Here is a 12,016-nt window from a genome sequence, read left to right on the forward strand (position 1 = left end):
TTTTCCATTAGTCTTCTCATTGTCATTTATATATCTGCGTATCTGGTGTACAGGCTTTGCCTTGAGGTTTTAGTGACAGTCCTAAAATACTATAAAAATATTTTCCCACCAAAATTACTATGGGTTTGCAGTCTTTTTTAAATGTGAATTAACTGACTTATTTCCAGTTGCCAGCAGATGAGTTTCCCTTATTTTTTATGCACGTTACTTAAGTATCTTTTTCAAATGGATAAAGTGCACTCTATACAGAATATAGAATATATAAATGTATTGGGACATATTGCCATTACATCAACAGGGACTTTAATGACATGGCATTTTAAATACACAGACAGCTTAACATCTTACATAACATCTTCCACACATTTGGGAAGATCTTCCATAAGATTGTGTTTCTGTGGGAAATTTGCCCGTTCATGCAGTACAGAATTTGTGAGGTCTCATCTCAGTCTCATCTCTTCATCCCAAAGGTGTTCAGTGGGGTTGAGCTCAGGGTTCTGTGTGGGCCAGTCAAGTTCTTCCACACCAAACTCATCCAATCATGTCTTTATCCCAATAATTCTATAATATAGTGTATTTGTCCTCACTTTGAGATATCTGCCTCTGACAAGGTGCAGAGTAGCAGGGATTTTGTTGTTCAGTGCTGTGGGCTACACAAGTGGAACTTTGTTCGCTAAAGAGGATACCTGCAAGACACCACTACAGGTGGGTGAGGAAATATGAAATCTTTTATGTTGGATGAAATGTTTATGATGAAATCAGTCACAGTGGATGTGAGGTTCTGAAGGACAGAATTATATTAATGTGGCAAATTGCTAGTTATGTTGTAATTAAGGTAAGACATATATTAAAAATTGTTTCCATTAGATGAGGACTTCTGAGGCAAAAACCATAAAATTAAACAAAAAGCTTTCTGAACAACGCTCAACTAACTGAGTTCTGTGTAATTAATCTTTGAAACAACCAGCCAAACAGACTCAAAAACATCACTCAAAACATTTATTTACCAGGACAATGTCAGGCTGCAGCCATCAGTGAACAACATACAGAGCAGAGCATTTTCCTGAAACACTTCTGAAAATGTTCACCTCTCATTATAAAAATTGAAAAAAATGAATCTGTATTTGAAATATATTCTAAATAAATCTAGTATAACACGGGTGTAACCTGAAAAATAAAAAGGCTTGTGTCAAAAGAGTTAGCAGAGGTCTGGGGTGACTGATGCCTGCCAATGAGCTTTTTCTTACTGCACTGACAGAGAAAGACAGGGCGATAACTAATTAAAAAGTAAAAATGCAACTGTACTAAAAACCAAGATGTACATCACAGAACATTAAAAAATCCTTGACCGGGTGGGTGTCACTGAATTTGTCTTTTTGTCCTTTGGGGTCATTTATAACTGAACGACAGGGGATCCGACGACACTTCTTCATCGCTTGCATACCTGTTTCCAACACACTGTCTGCTCCTGTGATGTCACCGTCCTCTCCTTTCTTCTTCCAGCTTGCAGGTGCTCCATCAGTACAATTTCTCCACAATGAAGGCCAAGATGACTGCTACCAGAACGAACCCAATTCCAAGCCTCTTCAGTTCTTCCCTGTCCAGACTGTAAGATCCAATCAACAAAACAGACGAAGAAGGCGCAGGAGCAGGACCTTGGACACCATTGGCCATTTGTTCCTGTGGGGGTGGGGACATACAGAAAGACAAGCATGCCAGACTGAGACTGATGTGTCCTTTATTTATTATACTTCTCTAAGGGGGCTTTTGCTGATTGCTCTCTTCTGCAGAGATATAAAGATTGCTGAAGACTGCTACAGACATTAGACTTGCAGTTATTCAAACTGCAGTTGTTTACAGATAAGAGGATCTCAGCCCTGTCACTCCAGTTACCAGGAAAGATGAATAGGTTAGGAAATAAACATTTATTAACTGTATTTCCAACAAAGTGCACTTAAAGCAGGTAATTGAAAATCTTTTGTGGGTTATGAAAGAGCTATTTCAGCCATCATAGCACAGATCCTCCAGTCATGAAGGCCACTGCAGGACACAGCCTTGTAAACATGGTGTAGGAGCAGAGCAACTTTCCATTCTCTGACTGCTTGTACTTCTGCAGTGAGTTGGGATGCCTGATTATTCCCTCTGCGCACACAAGAGACGCACAGCACACACCTAAAGGCTCCGTCTTGCTTTCTCTAACACACTCTGTTGCAGCTGATAGCATAAGTCACGTCCATAATTCATAATTAGAGGATCATCTTTAGATTAAATCAGATGGCCACAGTCACAAATAAATGGCCAGTGATCCAACACGTCAAATGTTCTGTTCAGTCTTAATGCACCGAACCATTAGAAAGACATAACCCACTGAAGGGATGTGACAATGAAAAATGGCAACCATAATGCTGAGAAGAGCGGAGGATTACAAAGATGAACTTTAGGGAGGGCAGAGAGAGGAAAACTGGATTCTTTTTAAGACAAATTATCTGTTTTTTTTTATTTTCTCAACACCAATCAGCCAAATCAGAATTCACTCAGCCTTTCGTTCTTAATAAGATAGCCATTTATGTGAGGGGGGGTATACTACTACCCTTCACAGATCATTGCTGCTCATCCTTATTTACATTTAGAAATATATCTATTGATGCCACTTGATATTAGGATCCCAGATACTACCATTTGGGAGAGCAAAGGGGAACTGCAGGTCTTCTTCCACCTTGCTGTCTCTCACAGTTTTATTTAGAAATTACAGACATAATAATGAACCAAATTTTAAATTCACTGATTATTTGGATATTTTATGAATGAAAGTGTCTATAAAACCAGCCATTTGCTTATGCAAATGAGTGCATTTCAATTACGATGCCATTATTTCTGTGCAAAGCAGTTAATGCAGTTTTGTGGTGATCCAATTATCACAGAGTGCTGTCTATTGAATCAAGCTGTTGTTGATGAAGGTGCACTGTGATGCAGTTATGTAGGGAAGCTTCAATAGCTTGAAGAGTTTGCTTAAAATGTGAGCACAGCCGAAGTAAGACTGTGATGGGGATTGTGTCCAAGCTAATCTTTCAGTAGCCCATCATTTTCAAGTTGCTTTGGTGAAATCTTTTTATATCAGCTGCTTCTCACAGAAAATCCAGTGAACACCTAAAGCAGTGTCTGCTTTGGACTGAATTTGTGTCTTTGCCAAGATGCCAATAATCAAAGAAGCAAAGTTGAGCAATGCATGTGAGCGCATGATGCTGCTTACTGAAACAACACTAAAGACAGCTGTGATGAGAGACATATCATCAAAAATAAGCCAGAATTTTTCAGTCATTGATGAAGTTAATAGAATTCAGTTGGTAACACTGAATACTGATGACCAGTCCCATTTCTCCCAGGCTTCCACACTCCATCATCATTCCCTCTGATTACAAATTTATTTAGTAACATTTTAATATGTGAGAGCGGAGACCTGAGGTGGGATTTCAAACAAATTACACCTCAAGATGTGGGTCTTCAAGTTCGTGCATTAAACAAATCGGACGAAAGCACCTACACCTGTCAACATCTCTGGGTGGAGTGGAAATCGATATGGATGACCTTGTGGTAGGTTCTGCATGTCTCCTGCTGCATGACAGTTGGTAAAATGCCTTATCGCCAAGAAGGCAGATTATGCAGGGCGATATTGAGTGATTGATCAGTGGCTTTCCAGAATAACCTTTCACCAAGTTCACTAGGGATAACTGTAAGAGCTTTGGCTTTGATATTTACCATAGGCAGACTGACTCCTCTGCCTCTCTCTGCTCTCCTGCATTCTCACACACCTTCTGGAGTATCTCCATCAAGTTTTGTTCAACAATCCACCCCCGCCTCACTTAGGGTTGCAAATAGGTTTATCATTTTAGGTAATTTAGATTATATTAGCCCAACACACATTCACTGATAACAGTTAATTTTGACAGTAAATTCTGATTTAGTTAAGAAGTATCTAAATGAGTAGAAAATTCAGAAATGCACTTGCAAATGGAGAGAATTTGTACGCATACATAGTGCACTTCTGGCTTATGAACTACGAGTGAAAGAATGACAGGTTTTGTGAAGAGAGAGGCAAACACCTGCTTGCATGTGCAGCATGTATTCGGATGTAACAGAGAGTCAGTGCACGCCTACACGTGTTGGATGCACATGGCTGTGTGTTTGAACAGCTGCACAGCGTCTGTCCTGTGCCTCTCTGTCCTCCACATTACTCCAGCTCCCCTGTCCTCTCTGACGGTTCTGAACGCGACCTTACCAGCTACTGTTGCTGAACGGTTTCCTCTGTTACGGTACACAATGGAGGATGGATACTATGACCAACAACGCCTACGTGACACATCCATAAGTCACTTACGGTAACTTCAGACAATAGGAGGAGGGGGAATCGGTAACAGAGATCTGGCTGACGCATTGACATTTACTGAATGTTAGGTTCATTGCTGAACTCCCTCATGGCGAAACTGATACACTGTTTGGTTGCTGTTTTGATGCTTGAAAAACAATTAGGATGTTTTTTGCTAGGGTGTCCTGTGGTAGCCTCTGTCATACCGCATGTGCTACTTGTCACTGAGCCTCTTAACTGTGAAAATGTGATCACAATGAATACAGCTACTTCTGTTAAGGATTCAAATATCCAATTATCCAATAAGCAATTATTCACTTGAAAGTTACTCCTTGGTGACATTACACTGTATAGCTTTTCACAGGCTTTAAATGTTGGCTCATTCATTAAGGAATAAATGAACAGTGAAGAAAAGAGAGAAAGTTGGTCTTCTATCATTCAGAAGTTTTTAAAAATGTGAATGACTGAATGGGAAAGGCTGAATGTAAGCAGAAAGTCTTGAACAAAACTCATTCATTTCTGGTTTATTTGGGTGAGCAAAGTGCCAAAATGAATATTTATTGGAAAGCAAGACAAAAAGAGAAGCAGGCTAAGAGCAAAGAAGTGATGAAACCCAAACAATTATCTTTTTCTGTGCTGACAGACCGAGTGTGCTGCATTCTTCTCTATCCATCTATTTATCTGTCTCTCTGCAGGTGTCTTAACAACAGGGTGCCAGGAGAGAGGCTGAAGAGTACAGTCTAAAATCTATTACTCGTAGGGAGGATAAGTGAAAACCCAAATGCCAGTAGGTGCGTGTTAGCACAGTGTGATGGGGGGAGGTGTCAGGGAAAGATGAGAAATGTGGCTTTCAATGATAGTCCACCACCTGCTAGCTGGCTTGCTGAGTTTGTGCATATGTCTGTGAAAAAGAGAGAGTGAGAGCCTCTGTGTAGGCCTGTGGTGGATAATGTCGGTCTCTCTGCTCACAGCGGTAGAACAGAGCAAAATAATCCTACTTTAAAATCATCTGACTCCACACCAAGGGGTACCAGTCTGACTAGCACAGCCAGATACTTTTCCCTCAAGGTTTTGCGTGGGACTCTCAAATATCTGAGTCTTAAAAAAAAAAAAAAAAAAAAAAAAATCTTCCTCCAAATCCAAGCATGCACCTTTTTTTTAAAAAAGAAATCTGCCTGGGTGTCTGCTGCAGCCTTTGCCAACACACCATATTCACACAAAAGCGCTCGCAGTGACACGTACACCACGTCACGAGAGCCAGAAAACACAACACACAGTGGTCACATTTCTCACATGATCCTCACCAGCTGTCAGTGTCACTCTAGACACACAGAGACCATGGAAGCAGAGCGTGTGTGTGTGTGTGTATGCGTGTGTGTGAGTGTGTGTGGGGGGGAAACAGATACTGCAACAGGCTCCTTAGTCACGGGTGATTTGACAAAGCCACAGTGATAATCACAATGCGCTGCAGCTGTATTTACAACTGGACAGAGGGGCGGGAGAGAAATTAAGAGTGATCACAAGTTATACTTCAGATACAATTAAATGTGTTTACTGGATCTCTATCGCCAAATGATTAAAAGTGTAAATTATGACATCTGCTTGGTGGGTTAGTCAAAAGAGAGAGGATAACACTTAAGATAAAAATGAGAGAAGCTCAGCAAGAGCTCTCTGTCTTCCTCTTTCTCATCTGTCATCTCATTCTTCCTCCATCACCACAACTACGGGTGTGGGAGGTGGACCTCTGGTCAACGGCCTCGCTCAAAGCGCACAACACCCTAATCCAAACAACATTGTTTCTTCATGCCACATGTGTACACATACACGTCAACTGAAAATACAGGCGTAAGTTGACTCACACAGAATCAGAGAGACACAACTTTATACAGACACACATCACTATAAATCTCATAAGATTTTGTATGGACTTTAAAGCCCTAGACTACATCTGCCAATGTACTGTCAAGGACATCCTGGCAGGATCAGAAAAAGACCATGGAAAGTGGCATCCAAAATCATTAGGACAGACCTGACTTTCCAACAATTTAACAATGCCTCACTAACATCTTTAAAGACAACAGCCACTGCTTCCCCTGCTGCTCTGTGGAAATGCAGCAGAGCATCACCAAACCAGCAACACCACTCAGCTGAGCTGATACAGTGGCTTTCTATTGGCCTCGGTCTGATAAACAGAACTCTCTCTCTCTCTCTCTCTCTCTCTGTCTCACACACACACACTAAAGTCATTAAACTATTCACTGGATGTAGAAGTTATGGGAGAGCAGAACTTGAACCACTGAACCTTTAGAGCAGTTGTGTGCCCCATGTATGTGTGACCTCTTAAAGTATGTCTGAGGGTTCAGTCCTGTTAAAGGATTATTTTTACCAGGACAATACCCTAGAGATTAATGCTTACAGAACTAATCAGCTGAGTCCAGCACAGGTTATTTGAAAAAAGCCATCTCGAGCTGAGTGGTAGATTTCTCCGAAAAAAGTGAAAAAAGAACTGCATTTTGTGGATCATGGGTTGCATGGATAAATAAGGGCCATCTTTTCGCTCAGTCCAATACTATTCCAATAACAAGAATCGACTGCTGAGAAATTCTGCTGAGACAGCAAGATGAGCTTAAGAGGACGGTAAAATTCTGAGTAAAATACAAGGCCATGGGTGACTCATCTGCTAAACAACTTTGCTCACAGGAGTTTGTTTGCAAGGCCCATACCGAGGAAAGTCTATTTTTGTGATAAAATGGAAAAAGAACAGGAAGAAAAAAACAACATGATTTCTTGATAACAAAATTTTTTCCCTGAAAACAGTTGTTGGCTAAGTGCTGTGTTGTTAACATCTTCCATCTGTGGCTCAAAAACAGACTCTGAGCACGGGGCATTTTAAACCCTCTGACATTTTATATAAACAAAACAGAATGAGGCCGCAAAATGCCATTTGACATATTGGGTAAGAATACTGAAAATAGACGTGACTGATACTTTGATGGCTTAACATTTATTCCTCTGTTACTGTGACTTTGGTTCTTCAAGTATACAGAAAACACAGGCCATGTAATACAATCTGACATGTTAAACGAAGTGCTTAAAATAGCTATGCCTGCTGTTTTGAAGACAAAATAAATTATTTGCTCCTAGAGTAAACAATGTCACGCAAAGGCCAAACAAAACCTTTTGACATTTCAAATGTAAAGTTTAAAAATAGATTTGAGAGGATTAACTGTATCCCAACCAGAAAAGACAGCCTAATCTTTGTTTTTTTTCATTATTTTCCTGACAATACAGATGACAACATGTGTGCATAACGCAACATCAAAGCAACAATCCATAACAAGTGCATGTCAACACGCGGCGGATCACGGAGCGGATCAATTGTTGGGGTTGAGACACAGATGTCTTTTTTGTTTGAGTGTTATGCCTGTCTCTGTGTGTGTGTGTGTGTGTGTGTGCGTGCAGTCAGTGTCTCACATGGCTAGTAGGAATCTGCCAGTCACACCAAATGGGGGGGGAGCTTTGCCCAGTGTTTCTGTGTATATAAATGTGTGTCCATAAGGATATGTACTTTAAGCATCATGATGCAAAGGAACAGCAATCCCACCCACTCAACCTGTTATAGGACATATGAAGATACAATTATAAATTGGCCACATCCCCAGTGTGTGTTTTTGTATTTCTCTGTTTCCACCCATTCTCAGCAAGCAAACACACACATACGCACGATGGATAAACTGATTAAAACAGAATCAGGGAGAACAGATGAGGAGGAGGTAAAAAGAAGAAAGGCATTGAGTGAGTTGATGAAACTGGACAAAATAAAAAAAGAAAAGCTCTATGAAAGAAAAAGAACAGAGATGTAAAGAAGAAGGCAGAAAGGCACCAGGGAGGATGGCAAAAGCGAGAATACCAAACCGGAAGAAAGGGAAAGAGAAAGGCTGGGAAATTCAATGGTCCAGTAGAGATCTGTCCATTCACTGCCATTTTTTTTTGTTATCCTGTAAATTTGTGGTCATGGAGGGACATTGTTCACTACTCGAATTCCTCCATTTCTGTATCTCTCTCAGCTCTCTCTTCTTTCCATTCTGTCTTTCACATGAACTGTCAATTTGCTGTCTTGTGGAAGGAGCGGAGCTGTTTTCCTCTCTCTCTCCCATTCTCTCGGTCTCCTTGAGAAAGTATGCTGTGAAAAGAGCTGATTATTGGATGGCACTCAAGCTGCTTTTCTGTGTCCTGATCTCTCTGTCTATCTCGCTTTCTCTCTTTCATTCCGGCTTCATTTTTTGGCCTCTCTCTCTCTCTCTCTCTCTCACACACACACACACTCATGCACACACGCACGCATCTCTTTCTCTTCTATCATTTAATTTCATCTGAGGATGAGGACTGGTGAAGATACTTTCTCTTTTTCCTTCCTTCACCATGCTGTTGAGGGCTTTCTCTGCTTTTGTGTCCTACTAAAAGACTCATTACTGTCCTTCCCTTTCTGTGGAAAGTGCTGTTTCTGGGAATGAAGGGCTGACAGAAAGAGGGATAGAGAGATGAAGAGAAAAAGCGGGAACAGAGACAGAGATGTCATCCATGTCAATAAAAGCTAAGGTTTCTCTCTGTAAACACTTGGTGTTGTTTCATGCACCTGAATGGATAAAGACACCAAGGCCTTTTAATCAGTGTGTCACATCATCGCACAAAGGAACAAGGGAGAAAGAAGGAAGGAAAAAATGAAAGCGACAAGAAAAGACAAGATGGTCCTAAACAGTACACTACTGGAAGGATCCTGATGACTTACATGTCTCCTAAATCCTATTCAGGGTCAAGGGGATGTGGTAAGGATTAACATGCTACATGTACGCAAGTGAACACAGGAAAAACATTTACACAAAAAAGATGTTCATGTGCTTAGTGTTGGTCTAAAATAAGGAATGTAATCCAGTCTAGTGTGGAAAGTCAAAATCAGGAGTAATCCTATGCCAGTCAATAGTTACTTTCACCAATAACAAAAAAATACTTGAGTTAAAAATGGTGGCAGTGCAGCTTGACATTAGTTTAGATCATTTCATCTTGGATTTGGCTCTTGTGCTTCCACACGTATTCACCGCAAGCTGCAGAACTCTGCACGATATTCTTGAGCTGCACATGGACAAAGAGTGGAGTGCCATTAGATCACTTCTCATCCATCCTGGCTACTCATCCATCCATCCAAAAACCCTATACCTGTCTATATATTCACACATCCATGCATCTATTCATCTGCTCATCCATCAGCTGTGCATCATCATGTCTCACATCCATGCATCCATACCTATCTGTCCACTTTCAGGTCCATCCATCCCCAGCCATCCACACAAGCTTTCAGGTGCCACTGCTCTATAAATTCATACACTTATCCATCCGGCCATATTGTTTCATTCCCGCACACATCAGTATGGATGCTGGCTGGTGTGCAATCAGCTTTCTCTATCCATCTCTGAAATGATAGGTCTCTCACTTTGCTCCTCTCACGACAAATGGACATCACAAACCTCAGAGGGCTCCTCTGCCTATCCAATCACCCACTTATCTATCACTTTGCCTTCCCCTCACTTTCTCTTACAACGCTCCTTTGCATCTTAGATGAAACAACAAAGTTCAGACTCCATCCGTCTATCAGCGACCCAGCTATCATAGACCTCATCACACAATCTCTCTCCTCCCGGCTCTTTATTCTTCTGCTCTTCTCTCATTCACTGCCAAAAGCCTATAATTACAGACTCCGCTGCAAGACATGGGGGTGAGCGTCTATCTGCCTTTCCCTGTTTGCTCATTCGTCTCACACACACACACACACACACACACACACACACTCAGCTCAGTGTGTGGTGAGCTCACGCAGAGACTCATAGAAAATAGATGGTCTTCAAATACGTGTATGGCATCTAACAGGGTTTGGGTGCACAAGCGCAATATCCTCAGATGCGTGTACGTACGAGTATGGTACGTTCAGACTGTACTGAATGCATGTGTGCGCATGAGTACGTCCCACCAAACCTGTTCAATTCAAATAACAATAATAACAATCATAATGATGATGAATATAGATAGTGTTCCTATGGCTGTCAAGGACATCACATACATCAGAGGACTGGACTGTATGTGTGTCTCCATGTGTAGCCTGAAGATACTGATGTTTTTCCAAGCCATTAGGTCACTCATCTATAAGCGATGTGCTACAGTGCCACTCTGCTGTCATTAAGAGCCGACAAATACAGGTCATGGGGGCTATGGATTACAGATCATCAGCAGTATCGCTGGAGATCACTTGATATAACAATATGTTAATTGCCAATACGCTGTGGACAGCAGAGACAAGCATTAATGAATGCTTGTACACCCAGATACACAACTGTATTACAACATGCCCTGATCTGTCATTCAACCTCTATGTCTGTCTCTCTACGGGTATGCTGGCTCGAATTTGTTTTCTCACTGCGTGTGTCTGAATCCATTTGTTTATGACTTCCTAAAATGTACTCATATTTCAAACCAGGGGTTCTCCAGATGGGGTCTGGGGACCCTGAAGGGTGATTGTGGGGGCTGCAGAGTGTCACAAGCATTTTTTTTTCCCGTAATAAAGCAAAAAAGAAATTGTATCAGATGTAGAGCCCTTGGACAAAATATTAAAACCTACCTCTCCTTAGCTTAGAATATGCACATTTATTTTCACTATCTTCTGTTGCTGTGACTTCTTTTTTGCCAAGATTTCCAGTCTCGTGGCAGTCTCAACCCAGCACACCACTGGTTTTATCCATACACACAAATAGTAAACTCTATACACCACCAAAAACCTCAAAGGACCATGTAGGTTTGCACGCAGTAAAACCAGCACAAACTTAGCGTCCTGCTGAGCTATTGTCTCTCTGTTTTCTTCTTCTTTCTCAACTTCTAGATCTCTACACTGAGAGCAAATTGAGGGTGAGGATGATGATTTTACCTCCTTGTTCTCATGAAAAAAATTCCACCAGAGATCCATGTATAGTAGACCTTAGGACTGGTAATAATTGGGGTCAGGAAACATCCAGACAGATGTATTTTACAGTGTCAGGGCCAGACAAAGTGTCAGTGTATGAAAAACAAAGTGTGCATAACAGCGTAAGATGTGTGAAATTCTGTGTGTGTGTGTGTGTGTGTGTGTGTGTGTGTAATCTTATGTCAGTCCAAGGAAGGCCTGGGTATATTGTATAACAATGTCAAAGAATGTTGAGAGAGCGCAGGGAAAAAGTAAGAGGGTGGGATCAAACGGCAGGGTGTGTGCTGGAGGGGCTGCAGACTTTATGAGGCAACTAGTTTTACAAGATCTAGACCCTGCTGCTGAACTTTTCATTGCTAAGTGATGTGTCGCTTGGCTTACTGTGAAACCTTTCTATTTTCTTTAATTTCTCTGCCATCCATTTCTCTCTCCCTCTCTGCTTGCTTTCCTCTTCATCAGTGCCCCCCCCCCCATCTCTCTGTCTGTTCCTTCTGTCCCCTCCCTCCTCTGTCTGGCTGTAAAGGCTGATGGAGTGTGAAATTAGAAAGTGTATCATATTCTGCTCTGTGGCTCCATGTCCTGAGCTATAAGCTACAGCTAGTCAGAGTGAAAAATAACATGCAGTGAAACAGATACATTAACATCGT

The 12,016-nt window shown here is 41.4% G+C and overlaps 1 protein-coding gene across 1 annotated transcript in view; it reads right to left on the reverse strand.

Annotated features, from left to right (window-relative positions):
- Window positions 1–985: 985 nt before the first annotated feature.
- Window positions 986–12,016, reverse strand: part of cdkal1 (CDK5 regulatory subunit associated protein 1-like 1) — a 204,867-nt gene continuing 193,836 nt past the window's right edge. The window contains exon 15 of the mRNA XM_046399649.1: window positions 986–1,680. Coding sequence (XP_046255605.1) covers window positions 1,519–1,680 — 162 coding nt within the window. The 3' untranslated portion in view covers window positions 986–1,518. The remainder of the gene's footprint in view (window positions 1,681–12,016) is intronic.

Source organism: Scatophagus argus, chromosome 9 (assembly GCF_020382885.2).
Source record: "Scatophagus argus isolate fScaArg1 chromosome 9, fScaArg1.pri, whole genome shotgun sequence".
Taxonomy (NCBI): Eukaryota; Metazoa; Chordata; class Actinopteri; family Scatophagidae; genus Scatophagus; species Scatophagus argus.